The following is a 25,632-nucleotide window of genomic DNA, read 5'->3' as shown; positions in this document are numbered from 1 at the left end:
GAAAATAAGACGATGAGTGAATGGTGAATAAGCTTATTCCAACGTAGCAGTGACAAAATATATGAAGCATTTTGGGTTCATTGGAGTCAGTAAGAACCCAGGACAAATCATACTCAAGCATTTTATACTGTTTTCACTTTTTGTAGTTTAAATGAAGTTCCGCTTTGAATGTTTATTGAGCTTAAGAACTGAGTATCTCCTAAATGGCTGGGCTACACCTTGTTGTCTAGCTTGACGTCTTTAAATGTTTATCATGGTCACATACACCTTGGCTTGGTATTGTTACAATTGTTATCAAGCAAATGGTCACTTTAAATGGTAATCACAGTAATGGTAGACCCTTTGTTAGTGGCGATCCTTGATGTCCTGCTGCCGCTTCCATACTAACAATTTAATCAAGTTTATTCATTCAGAGTTCTAAAAGTATTACCTTATGATACATAAGCCTTTTAGGAATGAGCTCTTTTCGATGTGCATCTTGGAGTGGAATCTGGGTGCATTTATCTGTAATTCTTTTACACACTTTATGTAGCTAGGACTAACTAACTTAAGTCCTTGGCTTTGTGTTATGTACTGCATCAGCTATAATTGGTTAAAATGACAATAAAACCTTATTGACTTGACCATATGTAATATATTAATGTATACGTGCATGTTATGCTCAGACACAACAAACTGTTCACACTATGTTCATGGCTGTTTATAGTACATTGTATTAAAAAATATCAATATTAAATACAATATTGTATAATATTTTATATAATATTTTAACAATGATACATTTATTATTTTTATAATCTAGTGTCTTTTCTATCCACACTGAAAATGTGAAAAAGCTGCTTTCTTTAAAAAATACTTATTGAATTATAAATTGTCTTTACACACAAATAGAAATCACTAAAATTCATGTTTGAGGTTTTTCATTCGCATCAGGAAATACATACACCAATGAGATTACAGAGTTTACATAAAATTGTTAGAATGACTTCCTATGAGTTCCTCACAGGTGATTGAACAGTCTCTGTGCAGAATAGTTTAACAATATAGCAGGATGGTGTTACAGTGAAATACCATGGCACTGTGCACATGCACCTCTTTGGAGAAAGGGTCTTTAGAAATAGTTTTTATAAAGGGTGTATGGATGTTTGGTGGATTTTAAAGCTTAGAGCAGGTTTAACTGGTTACTTCTTTCCGCTCCAGAAAATTAAAATTGACTGTTTTGTCTGCCACAAGCACAATGCGACTGAGAGCTTTGATATCTCCCACATTGGGATCCAGCTTGATTTTAAACAGCTTTATTACCTAAATAATAAAAACAAAGTGAAACTTGTAAACACTTCAGATATCAGATAACTTATATATGTATATATATATACACACAGTGGATATGAAATGATTACATGTTTTTCCGATTAACGTTTTTTGATGAAAACATTTTAATCAAGATATACTGTATAATATCTGATTTTTTCCACCTTAAATGTGAACTAAGTTTGAGTGAAAAAAGAAAAGTAAGAAAATAAAACCACTTTTGTGTGCATACCCCATAACTAAAAAAAGGTAGGGGGCTGTTGTAGACTTTATATGTCCATTGTAACTGCTGAATAACTGCTATTAAATAAACAGTTGGATATCATTCATTAAATCATCAAGTAAGGTCCTAGTTTCTTACCCTTGCCAGAGCCAAGTGCATCTCCAGTTCAGCGATACGTTTGCCCACACACCCTCTCACTCCAAACCCAAATGGAATGGATCCGAATGGGCTGGGACGCTCCCTCCCATCCCTTAACCAACGCTCAGGCTTGAAGACTCTTGGTTCAGGAAATATCATCTCATCATGTCCAATTGCATAATGATGCATTATAAATGTGGTCTGTTCATTGGAGTGGATGATTATATAAACAATGATATCTACATGGTACAGTTTAGAATTAAAATAAATAAGGGGGAAAAAACAGTACCTTCTTCGGGAAGAAGTGTCCTCCGATAATCACGTCTTTTTCTGATAGAAGGCGTGCATTCATGGGAACCACTGGGTACATTCTAGACGTAAAAAAATAGTCTTAATATAATGAATAAACTAATCTATTTATACAGAATTGTTAAATGCTAAATTATACATTTAACTTTTTGTTAATTATCGCACTGCCCATGATATGTTTCATGCATACCTCTAGATTTGTCTTTGGTGAAATACAGTGGAAAAGGCCTTAAGTAACTGCATACCATACAAATATAAGCCATATGGTACTTAAACGCAACAAACATGTACTTATAAATGTTTTGTTCTTTTCACCTTAGAGTCTCTTTGATGACCGCCTTGAGATAGGGCATTTTGTTTATATCCTCAGCTGTTGGAATGTTGTCCCCCTTGATGACACTGTTAACTTCCTGATACAGTGCATCTTGTGCCTTTGGATCTTGTGACAGTAAGTACAAGGCCCACATCATGGTGTTGGATGTCTTAAGAGAAAGGACATTTTAATTTGTTGTATTCTTCATTATACTTCTAATCACAATAGGTTTAAATCAAATTAGAAAAGTTATATAGCATCGTGCTGTTATTCTTACTGTGTCAACTCCTGCCAGAAGTAGCTCAGTAACGCTGCCGTATACATCCTTCTTACTCATGTTGGTGTTAGAAAGCAAGTAGCTGAGATATTCTCCTGCAACTTCCTGATCTGCATCCAGGCGCTGCTGAATGTCCTCCATCTTCCTGTCAATTAACTTGCCGGCTATTCAAAGCAATTTCAAATTCTTTCAATTTAGATACACAGAAGAGGTAATAGACTTCTTCTAATTTTTTAAAGCATACATATCTACCAGAGAAGATGGACAGGAAGAAAGAGGAAAAACTGTTACAGCAGTGTCTTCATCATCTCACCAAATCTGAAGATTCCATCCCATCCGAGTGTGTAACGCTGCCAGAATGGCAAATAATTGCGAGTCCACTTGGGTAACAGGCTCACAGCCATAGTATAAGTGAACATCTGGGCAATGGAGTTGATGAAGTTTTGAGTCTCTGCCGGAATCTCATTTTCAAGACAGCCAATACGAGTCTCAAACAATATGCGGGAAATCCCTAATTTTTATCACCACATACAACATAAAACACATAATTATATGAGCAATCTATGTATAAAAATAAGACTGGATATAATTGTTGGGCAGTTATATTAATACCTGACAGGCCATACCTTCTAGACTGAAACGGTACAGCTCATTGGATATGTTGGGTACCAGGTCTCCAGTGGAGCTCATCTTGCGTAGATGACATATCCGTTTGATAAAATCTGTGACCACCTCATTAACCACATTGTCATACTTCACAGAGTCTTTTGGATGCAGCATACGCTTGTTCAGCACAGATCGGAGTTTGAACCATTTCTCTCCTTCCCTAGCATGGAAAAAAAATGCAACATATTTCTATCATTTGCCTTAAAGAAAGTACCAGAATGTCGGTCACTGCTACTGGCACTGCCATTACCAGGCTGCCAATGCTGGGCCCCTGAGCAAGGCCCTTAACCCTCAATTGCTCAATTGTATAAAAAAAATGAGAAAAAATCGCTCTGAATAAGGGCATCTGCTAAATGCTGGAAATGTAAATGTAAATGTCTTGGTCACTGTATTGTTCCTCTAACTCGGTATTCAAGGACACAACGCACAGGATAATATCGGACAACACTTTATTTATTCTATTGCTTAACCTCTTAGACCTCAAGCCCCATCAGGTGGCCACAACCTGCCACTGCAGTCACTAATCGAATCTGTGAATGAATCAGAATAAATCTTTTTGATGAGTTGAATCAAAAGAATCGACACATTAACGTGAATCAAAAGAGTCACCCAGAGGCAATTCAATGAATCGACTCAATGAAACGTCACTAGTAAACAATATGACGCCTGTGTCTCAGCGCCGAATATGCGGATTTCCACTGCTAGTTAAATCCGATGTTTTGCTTGTCTTGTTACAAATAATCGGCGAACAGAAAAAGCGACTCAGCTCATAATTAAATCAGGATTACTAGATTTAGCCGTAAATTGAAATAGAAACAGCCTAATAGACACAGTAATGCAGACGTAAATAAACACAATCAGGCTTACTTAGTGAGAGGTCCATAACCCAAATCATTCTTCTCTCTGTATTCAGTCCAGAGTGCCATGTCTCCTCTGGTAGGGAATTTGTCATCTTTCCTCATCAGCTCCTCCAGCAGCTCCACACTATTCAGTGCAATTGTATGCTTGTCCCCACCTCTTATTTTATAAATGGGGCCATAAAGCTGCTTCTCATATAACTAGGGAAATTATAAAAAAAAAAAATTCAAAAACACTTTTTTTTTACACTTCTGCAAATATTAATCATTCACAAACTGACAAGCATCAAGACGACTGCCAGAACACAAATAAATCACACAGCAGTGAAATGTCCACACAAAGCATATACTGTATCACTAAACAAACTGTACCTGCAGCTCATGCATGCGATTGTAGTACCCTTGAAAAATCAGCCTGTACAGTACTTTGGGAAGAGAAACCTCAGGGAGTTCAGCCTCAGTCCTGATGCTCCCAGGAGGGACAGAAGATGTTGCATTTTCTCCTGCATTTCTCTTTAAGTCCAGACTTGTTGTGGTGGACCTCAGGAACACACGAAAAGCTGGTGCCTCAGCTGAACGCAGAGCTAGACGTCCTGCCATTAGTACAGGACCTGAATATCCAAACAACAGCTCATGTTTCACTTTGTAAGAAGAATGAGGAAGGACCAACCCTCGGGTTTGTTAACTCTTCACTTAATAGAACATACAGTGTTATATCACTGAGGCTTATGAGCACACCTGAACTTTGATACCTGGTGTTAGTTCTGTTGAATTCAACCACATTTTAATGAGCCACAATGTTTTTGTATTCTATTAGTCTTTATATTATTCTTTATATTAACATTTGTTCTGTGTTTATGTTCTGTAAAGCTGCTTTGAGACGATGTCACTATACAAATAAACTTGAATTGAATTGAATTGAATGGAACCAACATACAGGCAGTAAGATAGACCTTTGTAACCATGAGTGATATTTACAGTTCTAGCCCTCTTCTCCAGTTTTATCATGGTTGGTGAGTATGTGAAAGATCAAGTAAACATGAATGTGGACTTCAGGAGCAAAACATCCTAAGAAATAATTGTAATCTGTTACAACATTTCCAAACCTAGATGTTTATAAATGTAAAGCAAATGAATATAATACTTTGAAGAATGAAATATTTTAAAACCATTTGATTTACTACATTTAGACTGGGCTGTAAGTCATAAACATGTAAATCAACAAGAATATCGCTTCATGCATGTTTGTGCTTATTAGTTATGTTAGGTGCATATCTGTTTTAACACCTGTTTCTCTTAGTAATCTGTGTGATGAAGGTCTTACACGCTGCTGAGTCATGAGAGGACGTCAATATTGAAGTCAGTATCGAAATGGATATTTGATTATTTAGCTTTAGCTCAAAGTTGACCATAAACATTTTTTACCCAATCCCCTTACAGCAAAACACACTCACTTTCGTACCATCATTATTTCTCTACAAAGAAATTTTAAGGCAAGTTTTTTTCTTAATTTTTAAAAGAAATTGATAATAGTGATAATACAAACATAGACAATTGCTAATCCAGCTTAACTTCCTATTTTCCCTGGGTCTATATGACCCGGCTGGAAGGTTTTAATGTGTCACAACTTGGGTTTTCTTCCACATATTTATTAACTACAGTATGTGAACTATGTGAACTATGTGAACACATAGTACATTGAACTATGTTTTCAGGCCAGTATGTACTGTGCGTTTTGGATCCTTCTGGGATCCTTCTTTTGACCTGGCCACATTTAGTGGGGCAATATTTCACACTTTTGCCCTTTTAAGCGCAATGAACATACATACAGACACAAAAATGTACACATAAAATGTCCACTAACACACGCACCCAAAACACACACTCACACACCACACACACACACACACACACACACACACACACACACACACACACACACACACACACACACACACACACACACACACACACACAAATTGGGCATTACAATTCATTAGGCCTCCAGAAAAAAAAGCCAAACATTTGTAAATATTTCACACTTTTGATATGCCTTTGCCTAGCAAAGGGCAAAATATGATCTACCGAAATGATGCTACACACACACAAGCATTGGGCATTGCAATTCATTAGGCCTCAAGAAAAAACAAAAGCTACACATATGTAGCGTCTGGTGCAGGTCATTTTAGATTTCATGTCCCAGGCACCCTAAATTTCAACATCTACTCCTCAATTAACCGATGAGCAACCCAGTTTTACACACACACCTGGCTCCAGAATGACTGGAGCCTACACAAAGACCAGATAACCCCATGCGGCTTCTCTGGGGCCCTCAAACAGAACACACACACACACACACACACACACACACACACACACACACACACACACACACACACACACACACACACACACACACACACAAAACACAATGAGACATTCCTTTTACTAATAAAACCCGAAGATAAGATACTCTAAGGTTCTCATTCTTATAACCCTTTTTGTAATGGTTTCTTCTTTTAAGGAAGGCTTGCCTGACTTAAAATTATTTGCTGCTTAATTTCCTGACAAGAGTGTATTTTATTCATGTGTCAGAAACAACATTGTATTTAACATCCGTTACACTCTAATTACTGATCAAGGCATGTTAACGTATACCTGTTCTAATGCTGTATGCCCCTTTAAGGTCTGATGTCAGAATGTATACGAAGCTATCGTGTTTTATGTTTCATTTTGGTTTCTTTGCCTTTATAAGAACACAATATCGTATTAACATCAGTTACCCTTCGATTACTGATCTGTGTATATAATGTACCGCTGCCTTCATACCGTCATTACCCTTCATGTTTAGTATCCAAATGACCACAAAATGATCAGTTACCTGTTTTTTTAAACAACGGTGTATTTTATTTGAGCACGAAAGGCGCCATACCATCTTAATACACCCTGGATCAAACTTTAAAGTCATCTAAAAGTTTGATAGCTAAATCACGCCCACAGACACCTGAAACAAAGGGAGTTTTTCCCTCCAAAATCCTGACCGAAATATTGGTCATCTCCCCAAAGATGGGTGGAGTTCGCGACCTTTAAATTGTCACAAACAGCACTAATCCGTGGTCAGACTTTCGGAACAGCTTGGAGACGACTCCATCTTCCTTCAAAGAAGTTCCAGCAAGCTTCACTTCCAAGAACGACAACTGCTCTGATCTTCAGGAGAACTTGGAAGAACGTCTGACCCCACCCCAACTGACTTTTCAGAGATTTCTCTGTTGCATCCGGACTCGTGTGCAGTAAGCCAATGCAAGTAACCGTTTCCTTTACCAACCAATTTATATGCGTAATTTTAAGTAGGAATCTTTCATTGAATCATAAGGTGAATTTAAGTTTCTGTGACGATTTCCCAGTTAGGGTGTGATTAATTTTTGAGTCTAAGCTTGCCATTCCTTTCCTTCCTTTCTCTAATTTCTTCTTTCCAGTCTCTTCCTCCCTTTCCCCAATTTTAATTTCTTTTGTTTTACTTTATTTTCATCTTCGTTTTCCCTATTTCTTTCGTTTGTTTGTGTAGTTAGTTTTATGTTGTGTTTTGTCTTATTCATTAAATGCCATATTTTTGTGCCAAATAAGTGATTGTCTCTGAGTATCGCTCTCAAATTAAGGTACCTGCAACATCTGGTCTGAACTACATGTTCTATTAAGTTAATTTAATTCAAATTACGGTGTAAAGTAAAAGGGGAGTGAACCTTCCTGGGCCGGGAAGATACCTCCTTCATAGAATTAATAAAGGTTACACGGCCTGTTCGGCGGACGAACAGACCAAATAAGTGTAACGTTAATTCCATTACCGTAAATTTCAACTTAGGTTAAAATATTTAGAGTCACTATAACACATTACAATTACTTATAAATATTTACCTTGCTTTGCGAGCCAAAATCGCTACACATATGTAAACATTTCACACTTGTTATATGCATTTGTCCCGCTGAAGGCAAAATCTGATCTACCAACAAGCTTCACACACACACACACACACACACACAGTCAAACACTGTTCAAAGAATTGGGCATTGCATTTCAGTTGGCCTCTAGACAAAACAAAGGCTACATATTTGTAAAAGTTTCACACACCCACACACACCCACTCACTCACTCATTTTCTACCGCTTTATCCGAACTACCTTGGGTCATGGGGAGCCTGTGCCTATCTCAGGCGTCATCGGGCATCAAGGCAGGATACACCCTGGACGGAGTGCCAACCCATCGCAGGGCACACACACACACACACACACACACACACACACACACACACACACACACACACACACACACACACTCATTCACTCTCACACTCACAATTATGCTTATTTTACTCAAAACATGGCATAATTTCATAAGGTTTAACGTTCATAAATTAAGTATAATAAAAAAACACAAGGAGGTGAACGAAGTTTTATTCACATGAAATTATGGCATGTTTTTGAGTGGGGTGTGTGTGTGTGTGTGTATAGCCTGTTGTTGGTTGATCAGATGACAACAGGTGGGCAAAATAGATATTACAAGTGTAAAATAGATATTACACACAGAATGGTGATAATGGTAGAATTTTTGATTTATAAGCATTCAAGTCAATTTGGCCTGGAAAAAACAGGTTTTATTATTTGCTGACATTAAAAATGGTCAAAATGGTCTCCTGCCTTTGAAATATACCAGCCTGTAATTATGCATCAATTTTTGTGCCTCTATAGTGAAAATAATTCAAAATTTCTTTTCTTTTTTTTTTTTTTTACATTTTTGTATAAATAAGGTTTATTATACCAAATATATATATATATTTTGCAAAATATGTCTTAATATGTTGGAAAAAAGGACTAAAAAGGTGAAAAAAATGGCTATCATATATACTTCATTTTTTTATAAGCAGTCAAAACAGACAAGGTCAAGTTCCTAATTTGTATAGGAGGACAATAAGAGGGTTAATTGATATAATAACAGGTCTACAAATCTACAATAATCATACATTATGACAACATAATGTGGAAAAAGCAAAAAATTGTCAACTTTGCCATAATGCATACTTACATGAATTCTAACATAACGATGAAGATTTTTTCATCAGCTCGTAATGCCAAAATTTATAAGTTTGATTTGGTTTGACAATTTTTATTATTATATATTAGCAAATAATCATAAGAAGGATACTTAAAGAAGACTTATACCTTCAGGAAATGTTCTTATTTTTATTATTATAATATTATTAGATTGTTGTATTATAGTATATATAGTATATTTATTTTTATTTCTGCCTCACATAATTTCCTGCTTACTGCTTACAATTTTACTAGTGCTAAAAAACCCAGGTAATTGTTTATGCCATAATCATAATAGCATTTTTGAACAGAAATTAAAACACACTAAACGTAATTTGCTAATCAATGATAATAATAGAAGAAAATCTATGTATCAGCACCTCTAAATGCACTGAAACTCAGCTTAAAAGTAAGGATATATAGCTTTCTGATTTCTCTGAAACAAATTATTGCCTAGTAGTCTGGACTTTCAGCATATTTGTTCTCATATGAATCAAATCCCAGATCTGGTTTTAACCAGGATAAAACTGTCTGCTGCATGTGTGCCGTACACTGCCATATGACTGTCTTGTTTCTGTGTAACAGTTTTAAATACTGTCAAATACAAGAGTTATTAGAATTTATATATGTATTTATTTTAAATATCAAGCATGTTATCAAAATGGACACAGCATCAGAATTCACATCCTGATTGCCATTTATTTAAGTCTGCTTTGTAGGTTTTACACATGAATTTATTTGTACTTCATGTCATTGTTGCCATTACCCTTCCAGGACCCTCATTCGAAAATCTTTGTAACATTGTCTATAGCACCGTTAGGGTCCTTTTTATGAAGCATGAAATGTCCCTGCACTTGAGCCGGGCTGAGTTCTGTGTGTGCTGCCAGAGCACGTGCTGCAAATCTTTCCCCCTCGGCTGTAGACTCATTTGGGTAGAACCTCCAGAACATCTGAGTGAGCTGATAATGTGTACAATGTCCAACATACTGCTTTAGATCCACACGCCCAGGTCTTATTAGAGCTGAATCAAGTCTTTAGTGCATGAGTGAAAGAAAAAAAAAGCAAACATAGAATGTTAAAATTAACAAACAGTGATTGGTTCATTCACATTGTTAGTAGCATGAAGGACACTGTGTGAATAAAGCTTATAGTATGATAACTGTAGTTATATCACAACACTGTTGAATACTCAAATCTATCTGGTAAAAAAGGTGTTGATTATTTTGCTATAACAGCAGCTCTGGCACTAGTGTGGGCTGTAATTGAAGTCACGAGTACATTAATTATTGCCTTCTTTCTACAATTACTGTTTCCATACAAAGAATAATTAAAGAAAAGAAAAGAATTAGTAAAGAAATAATTATAACAAACAATACTTCTAAAGTCTTCCTGCTTTCTGCTAAAAGGTTTATATTTGTCCTGAAGATTTTTCTATGGTGGAAAAGCACTTTACAATGGACTGATAACAAAGAGTTACATAAATGTTAAATAATAATCTGTTTAATGAAAACTTCAACATATCAAGGAGTTTCCATTTTTCTTTGCTAAATAGCTTTAATAATCTGTTGATAATTAGACTTAATGTCGACATAATACCCCCTGTGAAAATAATTACATATTAGAACAAACACATTAATAATATTAATTGTCTGATCTGTTCTCACATAAAACTCAGAAAATCAACTTTTTCTGTTCACATAATTTTTCAATACATTAAACAGAGTTCTAGTCAAAAATAGGAATAAAACACTTTTGGCCATGTTGTTATAGGAACCATTGACAGGTTTCACTGACTTATACACAGACAATTCAGTGACAGTTCACATTAAAGATCTCTTAACTATCATTATTTAGTAAAAGCACTTGGTAACACTAATATCCATGAACAAAGTGCCATAAGTTAGAAGAGACAATTAATTATTGCTTGTATTAATCAATAGTTTAACCAAATAAGCCAAACAAGTAACATCACTTTATTCCATCCAGTAAAACACATCAACAACCAATAATCTGAACTTAAATCAATCGATTGATGTTTATTGCTACACCCAGAAACCTGTGTTTAGTTGTCTTCTAACATTTTGTAATATGGTATAATTAAATTAATGTTAAATCATCAGGACTTTTTTGTCATGGACCAGGTAGATAGATGCATTTATTTATGCACAAAGTATGTGATGATCTAAATGTTAACTAGTGCTGTAAATGTAAAGCTTAATTTTTACTAAAACACTGCAGTGTTGATTAATTGGCCCTTACCTCTCAATAAAATTAGTAGTCATGAAGACAATTCTAGCTTCTGAAGAAGCAACTCCATCCAGCGCATTAAGAAGTCCGCTAAATGTGAGTCTCCCCATGCCCTGGTAGGCCATTGGGTCTGGGAACAGTCAGAAAAACAGAAACACATCACAAGCAAGACACGGTGCTCATAAACAGCTAATAGAGTCATGACGTTCACAAATAAACCAACAATACCTGTGCTTCATGTTTGATATGTCAATTTATTCTTTTCGAGATAGACACAACTGGCTTTAATGTAAAGAGTTGTTGGATTAAACATTCAGACAAACCCAGGAATGATTATAAATATTTATTCAAAATATATATAGACAGACGTACTCTCAGTTGGGAGCAGCTCTCGGCTGACAAAAGCAGCGTCCACATCCTCCAACAGAATGATGCTCTGCTGTGGAGCCACACTCAGCAAGTGATTCAGCCGGTCATCAGAAAGACTGCGGTCACTCAGACTCATCAAACAGATGCTGTAACCCAATTCACCAGCAAGGGCCGTGCTGAAAAATTCAATATTTCACAATATATTACACATGCAAATACCAACCAGTCTACATAAACATTCCATTAATTTAGACTGTATAAATTATTTAACAAAATACTTAACTTTTGTGTTTGTTATAACATACTTATGTATTGTTGGGTAATTCATTGGCTTTTCTATGGTCTTTTACGCTACAACTGGATTATATAGTATAATAATAATATAGTGTATATAAAGTAGATCTTAATATTCTGCCATAAAAATCCATATTTGTTTTCAATTCTTTGCTTTTCTTGTAGATGTTAGATAAAATAATTTGTTTGCAATGTTAATGTCATTCTGTTACCCTGTCAATGTCATTCTCTTACACTGTGGGGCTTCGGTACTAAGACAAATTCCTCGTATGTGAAAACATACCTGGCAATAAAGATCTTTCTGATTCTGCAATTAGAGATTTACCAGCTCCAGTTGGACTCTGCTATACTAAAGAGGAGATTCCAACTCCATGTGGACTTTGAGGACAACAACCTCCTCATCAATACAACATTTGCCGAACTGTATATTTATAATAACACCCTCCAGTGTCACCCATATGAGGATGAGGTTCCCCTTTGAGTCTGGTTCCTCTCAAGGTTTCTTCCTTTACCACTCATTAACATACCATTTTTTCCTCACCTCAGACTTGCTCATTGGGGATAAATACAAACACATTTAAATATATCTAATATTATTCTTGAGTTTTTGTATTATATTAATTTTATATTATTCTATATAATAACCTTTGTTTCATGTTTATGTTCTGTAAAGCTACTTTAAGACAATGTCAATTGTAAGTGTATATCATTTACTCATCACTATCCTAAGACACTGAGGTTCATTACAGAATGTCATTAGTCTTACATGAAGCTGCTCTTTCCACAGCCAGGAGGGCCATACAATAAATATCCCCTTCTGTATGGGATTCCTACAAAAAAATTAAGTATTTATTAAATATTCAAAGACTGAAGCATACTAACCTTCAAAGCTAATATTAGTATGTTACTGTAATGGCTTACCTCTATCAGTATACCACTTTGGATTACTAATAAATTCTTTTACATCATCCACAATCCTCTCAGCTACTCCATTCTCCAGGACAACAGAGGACAAAGGGCGCCGACGACGTGGGAAGCCAAAGGGCCTCCATTCTGCACCCATAGCAGTGTACATCACAGTGCGGCCTTCTTCCTGCTTCAGAGCCAACTCTCTTGCTACAAACAACATATCAGGCAACGGTCTGGTTGTTAAAAATAGAGACTTGATTCAGGAATAAGGGCAAAGAAGCAATCACTGGGCCAATACTTTTGGCACAACAACCACAAGACTCCTGTAACGGCTGTCTAAGGGAGCAGGGACATCCTTGTGTCTGATCATCAAACATATTCAACAATCAAGAAACTCTTTGAGATTATCTCAAATAATTTCATAGAAATAGAGTGACTGCACTAGAATGCAATTCCTACAGCATGAAGCAACTAAATTACATCTTAGATCTTCAGACTGACTCTCCCTACCTTCCTGCAGAATATTGAAGAAGGTTTGCCGATCCCTGCCAAAGGCTGTAAAGGTAACAGACTCCCAAGGTGTTCCTGTGTGCAAATCCACCATCTGCTTCTCTCTGGTTCTCTCCACTCTTATCCATTTTCTGCCATACCTAATACAAAAAGGAGTAATAATTATACATTAGCCAGGACAGTTAAATCAATAATTATCTGGAGACCCACTGTCTTGTATGTTTTAGTGTTTTCCCTTCTCTTCTCTAAATGCGTCTACAAATCAGCTAACAACCTTTTAGAGCAGGGAAAGCAAAAAATATACAAGATAGCAGGTACGACAGGACGAAAGTCAGGAACCTGTGTTGTTTGTCTATGCTTTGAAATTCTGTAGATAATATGAGGCTAATATTGATGACACCTTTGACAAATGTGATACCTCACCAAATGATGTGATTTCCAGGACTTGGGTGGAAATCAAACTGTGTGTGGACCCGTCCACTCTCATGCTGCATGTATGAAGTCTCCACGCTGAGATGCTGCGTATGCTTGGCATGTTTGGTAATCCAGCTCAACAACCAGTGGTAACTCTTGTCTCTACTGGGAACCTCGAGAGTGATCATGTAATGCCGCCTGAAGAATACCATGCCAATTTGTGCCCCCTTTCTTGCAACTGCAAGTGCTGTTCCCACACCAACTAGTCCAAAACCAGCCCCAAAGTATGGGTTGTCCTTCAAAGCTCCCAGAAAATCTGAAAGAGTCATTTTTTTTTGGCTGTGTACAAATCCTCACTCAGTAATCAGAAGCAATATTGTTTCTTTTTTCCACTAAGGATTCTGAAGGGGAAAAAAACATTACTATACATACACATACAGGCTTTTCCTGCAATGCAACTCGGTTTAAAGCAAATCACATATCAAATAATTCACTTACATAAACAAGACAGGTATCAATTGAATGACGGATACACAGCAAGTCCTTGTTGCACCACATTTCTGTGTTCTCATTGGACAAACGCTTAGGACGAATCACATGGCGACCTCCATGCGACTACCGTTGTTCAGGAAAATATTTCCGCTTGAAACGTCTGCCACCAACATAGTTCCATGGTCCGTGTTATGGTACAGGAGATATTTAAAAACAAAACAAAAGAGAGAATAATAAACTCTGTATCTTATGTAACGATACAAACCGTTTAATCTTGCACGTTAAACTGTTTTGTAAAATAATACAATAGTTATATCAATACAGCGGAAGGATATCGGTCAGTAAAAGGTAAGAGCTTTTGTGCTATATAAATATGAGCACAGTGTAACCGACATGTAACATTCATCTGTTTAACTTTATCAGTGTGTTTACATTAATATACGATGTAATGCCCACACTTGTACGAGGGATAAACTGTCTTGGATAAAACATTAATTGTCCTAAAGGTATCCTCTAAAATTAATGCGTTGTTTTTCGGAGTGAAAAAGGCTGAAACCTTCAAGCAGTAGGTCTCATTTCTGTTTGGGTAGAAATTATAATATGAATGCACTATACAATTTAGATAGTTACAACTTTTTTTTGTCATTGCACAGTAAACATATGTACAGCATGTTATATATATATATATATATATATATATATATATATATATATATATATATATATATATATATATATTGTACACACACAGACTAAGGTAAAAGCAATAGAAATAGAATAGAATTTTACAAATATTACAATTGAAAATTAAAACTCAAATTGTTTGAAATATTTAAGAAAGACTTTGCACTCAGTTGTATGTAAAGTTAAACAGACCACGTGAAATAGAAGAGTACTATCAAATAAATGTAATAATTTATTATTATTATTATTATTATTATTATTATTATTATTATTATTATTATTTGTATTTTTTTATTGCAGGTCTACCCAGTAGAGTAGAGCACTATGAGGTTGAGAGATAGTGTAACACACTAATGAAGTGAAAAATATTTTGAAAGATTTTCCAGCTGGGGTTAAACAGCTATATGGAAGAGCAAAAACCATGTGTGATGAGGAGCAGCTTTATAACAAGGAACAGAATGAGACTGGGATGGAGACTTCGAACAATGGTAAGAAACACATGAGGTCAATGCCCACAAGCCAACAAAATGACCTAAACCAGTTTATTAGGTACAGATAATGACCATATAGATCTCTTCATAGGTATATATTTATAGGCTGTAACCTATCTGAACATTTGAATTGACAGCTGTATTTTAATGAGAAGTGCAACCATTGATAAGTACATATGAACAAATGGGGCACAATCAGTAATTGTGAACTTTAAAATCATAAGCACCTGATTTTCCAAAATGCTAATTTGTTCAGTGATGTTTAGTTTATGATGTCTGCCTGTATTATTGAGTCAGATAAAAATAAAATAAAAAACATTATCCTAAACATTAGGATACCAAAAATTACAAAAAGTTCCAGAAAAAATGTTTATATGTTAGTAAAGAAAGTAACACATTACATAATAGACCATTTTTCAGACTAAAAAATAATGTAGGTTGTCTGGTTTTATTTGCCAAATCAGAAACAAGCGTGACAGTCAGAGTTTCCAGAAAGGTTTGGCAGAATCTTCAAAATGCTTACCAGCCTTCCCAACCTTACCAGCAATTCTCTGTATAAAACTGTACAAAGTGTGCCTGAGAATTCTGATGCTTTTTTAGCCAAGGGACATCACAACAAAAACCCTCTACTTGGAGAAGTGGCAGTGAAAAGGTTTAGATGTTAGACTACTGATTGGAATCAAATGGTCAAATTCCAGGACCACCAGGCTACCACTGCTGGGTCCTTGTTCAAGGCCCTTAATTCTTAAATTACTCACTTATAACTGAGATAAATGAAGTTACTCTGAATAAAGGGTGTTTTGCCAAATGCCATATATGGAAAATGCAGCATAATTTACTAATTTTTTTGCTCTTTATTGTGTTTTATATAGAAACAATTACTTTACAAAGACTTTACACTGTTTCATTGTATATGTCTAATAAATTTGCACAGTTCTGTTCAAATTTGGTGCAAATTTATTTAGTAGATGTACATGATAAAAATATTCATTACCTCTAATGCACCTGTATGTTTTTCCTCCCTTTTTTATAATTAGCTGGTAACAAGGAGAAAGACATAATTGGCACAATGCGCAGTAAAAACTCTCACAAGAAGAAAAGAATCCAAAAACATAATTCTCCAGATCGGTCTCAGAATGTTGAGGTTGATCCTGAGAGTCCAGATCCTCAAGCAAAAAAGCAGCGCAAAGAAGAAAAAGCATCAGGTCGCAAGGGGAAAACAACTGTTGTGCCAGTAAATGGTGAGAAATCCTTAGTATCCTTTGAAATTCTTTGAGAATTCTTGAAATCCTTTCATAAAAATAAACATAAGTAAATTCTGCATTAATTGTGCTTTATAACACAGCACTGTTAGTATGTTCTATGACACAGGGAATTGTATAGTAGACTCTCCACATGAATTAATTAAAAGATTATGGATCATTGATTATTGATATGATGAAGGTTTCTATGAAAAGATTTTTGGAATGAGTCTCCAGTGTTAGCTGGAGCTGGATTATTTTTTTTAGCTCTGGAGAAAGCTGGTTCTTTAATTTGTCTGATATGGGGAAAGTCTTCAGGACAGAAGACTTTTTGGTTTCTTGGTAACATGACAAAGTTCATTTGTTTGTCTTGTTAATTAAAGAGAGAAAAGAAAGAGATTCTGGAGAGGGAGCAAATGTTTATATATTAATGTTTATAATGCTGTGTTTTACGTACATTCCACAACTTTACATGTAACTATAAGTGGATTTTACTGAACAACACGTTGTTCTTTAATCACCATTGTATTTGTGGGCAAGTTATAAAAGCTGTTATAAAAGGAATATAATGCTTTGCGGTGAGCTGCTATCAGAAAATTATATCAAAAATATTTATTTCAGATCAGATGAATTTGTATGTTAATAATGCTTGTTAGCATTTCTGTAATAAACTTATTAAAGCAAGTGATGCAATGGATCCTTGACATCCAAGTCTGTATGTTGTTGTGTTGTAGATCACGTGGTAGAGGGCACAGAACACATGTTTCGCACTCACATATGTACAGAATGCCGGCGCTGCTTTAAGACACGCTCTCACCTGATAGAACACATGCGGCTTCATTTTCCTGACCCCAGCCTGCAGTGTACCATCTGCAAGCATTACTTTACCAGCAAAAGCAAGCTGCGTATTCACATGTTGAGGGAGTCTGGGAAGAAGCTACATCGCTGTCAGCTGTGTGATTATGCTGCCGTGGAACGTAACACCCTGCATCGCCACATCGCCAGCGTGCATGGTCATCAAGGAGAAAAGGATGCTCCCAAAGATCTTTACACATGCCCTACCTGCCAACAGAGCTTTCAACAGAGTCAGGCATTAAAAAGTCATATGAAGTCCCATCATATCACAGAGGATGGGCAGCCTCTGCCATGCTTCCACCGAGGCTGCTCCTTTCAAGCCACAGATAAGAAGCTGCTTCAGAAGCATGCATTGGATTCACATGGTCTCAAAGCTATAGAATGTCATCACCACGCCTGCTGTGCACTGTTTGGAAGCAAAGAGGATATGGAGGTCCATTTTCGCACACATCAACCCTTTCATTGCACACAGTGTGACTTCTCATGTTCCAACAAGAGCCGTTTCCAGCAACACATAAGACAAGGACATGCTGGAGAGACGCAGCTCAGTTGTAGCTTCTGTCCTTTCACCTCTTTTAATCCAGTGGAGTTTGATCAGCATGTAGGACATCTTCATGCCAGTGAGAAAACACACAAGTGCCCAGAGTGCAGTTTTAAGTCTGCTCACAAAAGAGTCCTTAAAAGACACATGTTGGTGCATACTGGTAAGTTGACCTGTTATATACAGTGTTTTTAAATTGCTGTAGAACAGGGTTTCTTATTCCGTATCCCAGAGTAGCACACTGTCTTAGACATCCTAGTGTTTCTCCTTGAAAGAATTAATCCAGTAAAGAGTTCCCGTGTGTTACTTACAGTATATATTATATTGAAGTGTAATGATCATGCATTTTTCTTAAATTTTTTTTTTCAGGTGAAAAGCCACACAAATGTTCACTGTGTGAATTTAGATGCCGGGATGAGACATATCTCTCGAAACACATGCTGACACACTCTAAAGACAAGCAGCACATGTGTTCAGAATGTGGTTATGTTACCAAATGGAAACACTACCTAAATGTCCACATGCGGAAACACACTGGTGATCTGAGGTGCGTATTGGCCTTGTTGGTTTTCTGTTAAGCTTGATTTATTTATGAATATTCAAATATACTACACCCTTTATTGATCTTCATGAATCATTATAACTGTGCTAATAATCCTTTGTAAGTTAATATAAACTGTTATAATGCCTCTAAAAAGCTCTAACAATGTTTTATTAAAATGTTATAACTTTTCATGACCTGTGATATATAAAGCAAGATTTATGAGATTTATTTATATTTATAAAAATATTACAGACCTTTAAAATGTCATGAGTGCTGAAAGTTCTCATGTTTTATGAATTTTTGTAATGTAATATGGAAATAATTAAGATTAAATACAAAACCATGCAGACACTTTATCCAGAACTTTATTGCTGGATGTGTGTGTGTGTGTGTGTGTGTGTGTGTGTGTGTGTGTGTGTGTGTGTGTGTGTGTGTGTGTGTGTGTGTGTGTTCTTGTCATTTTTGGAAGCAACTGATGATGTTTGTAAATATGCTTTAAAATAAGGGATTGTAATCATCAGAAACTAAATAAAGTGTTTAGTTAATTGTAACTGAGAACATGAACAAACTCTCTCTAAACGTTTCCATAGTAAAAGCATTATTTAAAAAAAAAAATTGCAAAACAGATTAATAACATTATTTTTCTTTCCAGTGTGATTTCAAGAAAGTACATCCTCAACCTAAATATTATCTAATTAGACCATCCTTAAAAATATTCTTGTTTGCCGTAACCCAACCGACCCTGTCAATTTAGGACCGACTCAATTTTTTATTTTTATTTTTTTTTGCTTTAAGTCCGACCGACTTGCCGGTGGTATTTGTGTTAAGACCGCCTTTTTTTTTTACTCCTCAAACAACTAATACAAAAGCAACAAAATAATATTAACAGGTTCGGGCACCATAATACATCTAAAAAAATCATTTAAACAGCTCGACACCGCTTTAACTTGGCACGAAATTCTGGAAAAACTGTGCCCAGCATCAAAATATGGTTTGCAATGATGCGCCCGAAGGCACGGGTTGAAGACCCAGTCAGTGACGTCACTATATGCTAATTTGTTTAAAGTCATACCTATAGTACGTAATCACCATCACCAAAATTGTACTTTTTTTTTATTACATTGAAACTTGAAAAAAAATATAGAGACCGACCTACCTACCGACCCTTTATTATGGATTATTCACAACAAAGTTTTAGAGCATTAGGAGGCATTATTAGAGTTCATAAATACACTGAATCATTACCAACTTTACAAAGAAAAAAAATATACATTTAAAATGCATGAAATAGTTTGTTTTACTGATGAATACAGGTTTTAAAGTGTTACACCCTCTTCTAGGTACAAATGTAACCAGTGCATGTATCGTTGTCACCGCATTGATCAGCTGAACAGCCACAAGCTCCGTCACCAAGCAAAAACCCTTATCTGTGAGGTTTGTGCTTACTCCTGCAAGAGAAAAACCGAACTGCTCAAACACATGCAGGTCAAACACGCAATTAGTGAAGACCACCAGCTTCCTCTTCTCCAGTGCAAGTTCTGTACTTACACAACAAAGTACCGTCAAGCCCTACACAACCATGAAAACTGCAAACACACTCGAACCAGGATATTTCGCTGTGCCCTCTGCTCCTACACCACATTTAGCAATACCGCACTGTTTCTGCACAAACGGAAGACTCATGGGTACATTCCTGGTGATGTGAAGTGGTTGGAAACGTATGCAGAGAAAGAGAGACAAAACAGTTCTGTGGATGTGATTCAGAATTTCTACTCTACAGTTGAAGAGAACTCTGGAGGACAAGTGGATTCTTGTAGTGAGTCAAAAAACACAAAGCAGGCAGAATCAAAAAATATGACTAATGATGTCAATTCCCAAATAACCAATAGCTGTGAAAGAACAACAAATGGTAGGGAAAATGTAAATAATTTAGAGCACCAGGTTAGTTCTGATGCTAGTGCACTGGGAGAGGAGATAAACACTGTTACTGATGATCAACCAGCTATCCAGTTAACCTTATTAACAAACACTGAATATGCTCACAGAGGACCTTTAGAAAAACATGAAACCACACCCACAGACCTCCTAAATGGTGACTCCCCAAAATCCACCACCTCATACGAAGCCCCTCAGAACCTTATTGAACCTGTAAGTGCAGAGGAAGGTGATGCTGTGTCAGACTGCGTGGAAGGCCAGGCAATAAACAAAGGAAATGAAATGTTGACCCACCAATCCCAAATTTCAGAAGCTCAGCAATCAGTTTCCACAGATGCTCCATTAGCTGAAGAGGCATGTTCAGAAACTCTGCTCCAAGTTATGAGGAAGCAGGACAAAGACCAAGCCAAAGCTCTGATTATGGAGGGTCGCGTGCAGATGGTGGTGATCCAGACCAAAGACAACGTCTACCAGTGTGATCGCTGCTCGTATGTGACACGTAAGCATGCGGCCTTAGCACGCCACTGCAGGTCATCCTGCCAGGTGATGAAAGCAACACTTCAGTGCCAGGACTGTGGTTTACACTTCAAACAACTACGCTCATTTAACACCCACCGTCTCAGAAAGTGCCATGCACTGCAAAAGAAGAAGAGAAAACTTACCACTTCAAGAGACGGTGAAACTGTACAGGAAATGTATGAATTACATAATCAAAATGTTACCAGATGTCTGGTATCTACGGTCACAGGAACAGATGGATGTGAGGAGAATATGGAACAGGCCACAGCAAAAAGAAGAGCAAAGACTGTCCAAGAAGAGAAAAGTTCACACAATAATTCTTCTCCAGCTGATTCCAAGAGTGTGGCAGTTCGTGACTCCTCTGATTACCTTGAAGAAGAAAGTAAGTTCACCTGCATAAAATGTTTATTTTCATGTTGCAGTAAAACTGCAATATCTCGCCATTGCACAGCCTGCTCCAGTAGCACTCCAAAAAGAAACCAAAATGTAAATGAAGTGGTCTCTAAGGCAGATAAAGAGCACAGTGAAAGAGACCAGGATCTGGAACAAGCAGATGGAGAAAACCAAGGTGGCGCAGGAGAAAAAATAAAGACTACAAAACGATTGTCCTGTTCAAACTGTCCATTTGTTTGCCAACAGAGGAGAGCATTAACAAGCCATAAGAAACGGGGTTGTTTAAAACCTGAGGAGATCCAGTGCCAGCAGTGTTCTTTTGTGGCCAGATCAGCGAAATCACTGAGTCAGCACATCCTTGTTCGTGGTAAAGATAAGAGTCATAAACGTGGCAAACCATCTCAACTTTGTTGCAAGCTTTGCTGTTTCACCTGCAAACAGGAACGGCGCATGACTCAGCATGTCGCACTAAAGCATGAAGGCGTTCGTCCATTCTGCTGTCGCTACTGTGATTTCAGCACAGCACGCCGTCACCGTCTGGATGCCCATGAGTCCATGCATACAGGTATAGGCAGGCATCAATGTGAGCTGTGTAATCAAACTTTTGGAACCTCTTCCAAGCTACGCCTGCACCGCCAACGAATCCACGACAAGCAAGCCACCCACTTCTGCTCTCGGTGTGATTACAAGGGCTACAACCCAACTGACATCAGTCGTCACACCCTCAGTTGCCACACAGGTGAGCTGAGTCACAGATGCAGTCAGTGTGATTACCGCTTCAGCTCTGAAATTGCCTTGAAACAGCACTATAAGCGAACACACCAGACTGCCAAAACCCATTACTGCAGCCAGTGTAGTTTCAGCTGTGACAGTGATGCTGACCTCAAAGCCCATTCTCAAAGTAAACATCCTAAAAGTGAGAAAGCCACTTTCCTAGAAACGGACTCTCACACTCAATTTGACGCTGAAAAGCACAGCAAGGTCTCTGTCACCCATCAATGCCCAGATTGTCCTTTTACAACAGCAAAGAAGCTGTTGCTCATCCAGCACATCTCGGATGAACATGAGAGTGGACACGATGAAGGAAAAATTTTCAAGTGTGATATCTGTGGCTTTTCCTGCTTCCATCAGTTGGTGTTTGACCAACATGTTCGGTCACATGGAGGAACCTGTCTTTACAAGTGCACTGAATGTGACTTCTCCACTCGGAACAGACAGAAAATCACCTGGCACATTCGCATTCACACAGGAGAGAAACCATACCGCTGTGAAAAGTGCAGCTACACCTGTGCAGACCCTTCTCGTCTAAAGGTATGAACCTCTGTTATTACACAGAAGAACAGTTGTCAAAATTGAAATTCTGCTTTTCAGCAACATTGCAAAGAAAAAGCTTGAGGCACTAATACACTTCTGGAAAAACTTAGAAGAAAAATGTTATCCTTTTACTGCTTTTGTTTTAGTATCACATGAGGATTCACCAGGATGAGCGCAAATATCTCTGTCCAGAATGTGGGTACAAATGCAAATGGATTAATCAGTTGAAGTATCATATGACCAAACATTCAGGTATGTTTAATGTCATTCGATAAATTGTGAAGAATTTATAGTATGTATTGAATACATTGATTCATGTATTTTTTGTGATGCACAGGAGAAAAAACATACGCATGTGAGGAATGCGAATACCGCACAAACCGTGCCGATGCACTACGTGTCCATCGTGAGACACAGCATCGTGACACGCGCTCCTTCATCTGTGAAGAGTGTGGCAAAGCTTTTAAAACACGCTTCCTACTCAAGACACACCAGAAGAGGCACAGCGACGAACGGCCCTACGTATGCTCTGAGTGCCAGCGAGGCTTCCGTTGGCCAGCTGGACTCCGGCACCACTTCCTCAGCCACACCAACCAGCTGCCATTCTGCTGTCTCTACTGCTCCTACCGTGCCAAGCAAAGGTTCCAGGTGGTGAAGCATTTACGGAGACACCATCCTGATAAATCTTTGCAGAGTGGTGTAGTTAAAGACCCTAAAATATCCAGTGTCCCACTGCAGAAGGCCCGGCTTGGGCCAAAGAATGAGGGACACACGGGTAGTAAAGATGACACTAAGGGAGAAAAAGAGACAGATGAAATGTAATATTTAATTCCTACAGTGACCCTTTAGCAGTGTTGGCATAAACATCGTTTCCAATAACAAACTCTGCTTTCTAATATGGTTTGGAGGAACATCATGTGCAAGGCATAATATTACTTTGTGCCATGAATAAACCTGATTCATCTTACCAAAGTGAATGACTGTAAATAGAACAGGCTGTGGACTACATACAAAATATATCCCTGATGCATTAATTCCTAAACATTTTTTATAGAAAAAAAACAAAAAAAAAATAGTTTGCCAAAACTAGATGAACAAACATTATATAATAATATCACAAGTGCTGATGTCTTTACAAATGGAAAATATAATATTAATTAATTATATTTTTTTTATAATTTTAAACAAAGTGCAACTAATTATTACTAATAATTGCACTTCATAGTAATTAAATTAGTTTTCTTGATATCGACATTATAGATATGTCATTATGAGATATTGACATTTTTATATAAATTGTTGCCTAGTAAATATGTACTACTGTGCTTACTAGATTGATTATTTCAGAATTGCCTTTTTTCTTTAATTCTTTTTGACACAAATCTCACCCCATATGATCAGATGTATGCAAAATGACAGGTACAGCTAGCTTTTAACCTTTTTATTGATACACAAACTACTACTATTAAAAGCAAACATCAATAATAGGATAGATTAATAAAATAACAATGTGTGTATTATATAATCATTCTATTACTTTTCAATTCAAATCAAATTTGCTTTACAGAATATAAGAAATATCGCAAAAAGTACAAAAAGGTTGACATTATACGATTTATGCAAAGATTCAAGATTAATATTGTACTTCTATTTAAATGTGTTTGTATTTATCCCCAATGAACAAGCCTGAGGTGGCTGAGGCAACTGTGGTGAGGAAAAAAGCACTTAGATGGAAGAGGAAGAAACTTTGAGAGGAACCAGATTCAAAGGGGAACCTCATGCTTATCTGGTTGACACTGGAGTGTGTGATTATAAATTGTTATAAACACAAGAGAGTTATGAATAATGTCCTTTCTACAGTCATATACAGTCTGACAATTGTGTGTTGATTAGGAGGTTGTTGTCCTTACAGACCACATGTAGTTTGTATCTTCTCTTTGAATTTTTGCGATCTTCAAGAAGCGGAAAACAACTGGAACTGGCACAATCACTGGATGCCTCAGGATGGGTAGAAAAAGAGAAGAAAGTAGAGAGAAATTAGCGTAGCTGCTGTTCATAAAATTAAACAGAACAAGATTAAAAATGTGTATCTACTGGAGTACACAGTTATAAAATGTCTCTAATATACATTTAAACTGGGAAAGTGTGTTTGAGCCCTGAAGACTGTCAGGAAAGCAATTCTAAAGTTTAGGAGCTAAATATGAAAACGTTCTACCGCCTTTGACTTTGAAGTTCTGGGAACTACTAGAAGCCTGAAGTTTTGAACATGAATTTGAGCATGAAGGATTGTAGCGTGTTAGAAGACTGGTTAGATACATGGAGTTAAACCATTTAGGGCCTTGTACATAAGGAGCAGCAGTTTGTAATAAACTCTAAACTTAACAGGTAGCCAGTGTAAAGATGATAAAATTGGGGTTATATGATCATATTTTCTTGTCCTGGTAAGAACTCTGGCTGCATTTTGGACTAACTGTAGCCTATTTATTAAAGATGCAGGACAACCTCCTAGTAATGCATTATACTATTCCAGGCTGGAGGTCATGAATGCATGAACTAGCTTCAGATACAGATCTGATTTTCAAAAGACAAGTTGCTGTCTAGTGTAACACCTAGGTCTTTCACTGTCGAGCTAGTACTGACAGTACATCCCTCCAAACAGAAGCTGAATTGTGAAAGCTTATTTGTACTGGTTTTCGGACCG

General features: G+C 36.9%; 3 protein-coding genes across 6 annotated transcripts; 1 reads left to right on the top strand and 2 right to left on the bottom strand.

The window, feature by feature from the left end:
* Positions 1-903: 903 nt before the first annotated feature.
* On the bottom strand, positions 904-4,780 carry LOC113654626 (sterol 26-hydroxylase, mitochondrial-like). The gene is made up of 9 exons (XM_027164882.2): positions 4,467-4,780; positions 4,105-4,295; positions 3,198-3,397; positions 2,885-3,082; positions 2,572-2,735; positions 2,297-2,463; positions 1,962-2,043; positions 1,673-1,873; positions 904-1,302 (listed from the first exon to the last, which is right to left on the bottom strand). The coding sequence occupies exons 1-9, from the start codon at positions 4,692-4,694 to the stop codon at positions 1,174-1,176; spliced, it is 1,560 nt and encodes a 519-aa protein (XP_027020683.2). The 5' UTR covers positions 4,695-4,780; the 3' UTR covers positions 904-1,173.
* Positions 4,781-9,474: 4,694 nt separating this feature from the next.
* Positions 9,475-14,571, bottom strand: LOC113654494 (mitochondrial chaperone BCS1). Of its 3 annotated transcripts, none has more exons than XM_027164684.2 (8): positions 14,421-14,571; positions 13,932-14,323; positions 13,509-13,648; positions 13,011-13,205; positions 12,856-12,919; positions 11,799-11,971; positions 11,439-11,556; positions 9,475-10,211 (listed from the first exon to the last, which is right to left on the bottom strand). In XM_027164684.2, the coding sequence occupies exons 2-8, from the start codon at positions 14,249-14,251 to the stop codon at positions 9,959-9,961; spliced, it is 1,263 nt and encodes a 420-aa protein (XP_027020485.1). In that variant the 5' UTR covers positions 14,252-14,323; positions 14,421-14,571; the 3' UTR covers positions 9,475-9,958. The 3 variants fall into 3 exon arrangements, with proteins under 3 accessions (XP_027020485.1, XP_027020486.1, XP_027020487.1); XM_027164685.2 differs by having other exon boundaries at positions 13,932-14,238; positions 14,421-14,562; XM_027164686.2 differs by lacking the exon at positions 14,421-14,571 and having other exon boundaries at positions 13,927-14,066.
* Positions 14,572-14,579: 8 nt separating this feature from the next.
* znf142 (zinc finger protein 142) lies at positions 14,580-24,657 on the top strand. Of its 2 annotated transcripts, none has more exons than XM_047815172.1 (8): positions 14,580-14,762; positions 15,476-15,586; positions 16,627-16,830; positions 17,565-18,389; positions 18,596-18,773; positions 20,111-22,928; positions 23,078-23,183; positions 23,269-24,657. In XM_047815172.1, exons 2-8 carry the CDS (start codon positions 15,520-15,522, stop codon positions 23,751-23,753), a joined length of 4,683 nt encoding a protein of 1,560 aa, XP_047671128.1. In that variant the 5' UTR covers positions 14,580-14,762; positions 15,476-15,519; the 3' UTR covers positions 23,754-24,657. The 2 variants fall into 2 exon arrangements, with proteins under 2 accessions (XP_047671128.1, XP_027020484.2); XM_027164683.2 differs by having other exon boundaries at positions 14,581-14,762; positions 15,399-15,586.
* Positions 24,658-25,632: the final 975 nt, after the last annotated feature.

Source organism: Tachysurus fulvidraco, chromosome 6, assembly GCF_022655615.1.
Source record: "Tachysurus fulvidraco isolate hzauxx_2018 chromosome 6, HZAU_PFXX_2.0, whole genome shotgun sequence".
NCBI lineage: Eukaryota > Metazoa > Chordata > Actinopteri > Siluriformes > Bagridae > Tachysurus > Tachysurus fulvidraco.
Note: the sequence above shows the minus strand (reverse complement) of the source record. Positions and strands in the feature narration are given on the sequence as shown.

What these genes read in the sequence shown, in the direction of transcription:
- znf142 (XM_047815172.1), top strand. Translation starts at nt 15,520, where the DNA reads ATGTGTGATGAGGAGCAGCTTTATAACAAGGAACAGAATGAGACTGGG. An exon ending in CAGACCCTTCTCGTCTAAAG is followed by an intron (nt 22,929 to 23,077) that starts GTATGAACCTCT and finishes CTTTTGTTTTAG; the next exon opens with TATCACATGAGGATTCACCA. An exon ending in TCATATGACCAAACATTCAG is followed by an intron (nt 23,184 to 23,268) that starts GTATGTTTAATG and finishes TGTGATGCACAG; the next exon opens with GAGAAAAAACATACGCATGT.
- LOC113654494 (XM_027164684.2), bottom strand. Translation starts at nt 14,251, where the DNA reads ATGACTCTTTCAGATTTTCTGGGAGCTTTGAAGGACAACCCATACTTT. An exon ending in TGTGGAAAGAGCAGCTTCAT is followed by an intron (nt 11,972 to 12,855) that starts GTAAGACTAATG and finishes TGAATTTTTCAG; the next exon opens with CACGGCCCTTGCTGGTGAAT. An exon ending in ACTACTAATTTTATTGAGAG is followed by an intron (nt 10,212 to 11,438) that starts GTAAGGGCCAAT and finishes CATGCACTAAAG; the next exon opens with ACTTGATTCAGCTCTAATAA.
- LOC113654626 (XM_027164882.2), bottom strand. Translation starts at nt 4,694, where the DNA reads ATGGCAGGACGTCTAGCTCTGCGTTCAGCTGAGGCACCAGCTTTTCGT. An exon ending in ATCGCATGCATGAGCTGCAG is followed by an intron (nt 4,296 to 4,466) that starts GTACAGTTTGTT and finishes TAATTTCCCTAG; the next exon opens with TTATATGAGAAGCAGCTTTA. An exon ending in GGTTATGGACCTCTCACTAA is followed by an intron (nt 3,398 to 4,104) that starts GTAAGCCTGATT and finishes TTTCCATGCTAG; the next exon opens with GGAAGGAGAGAAATGGTTCA.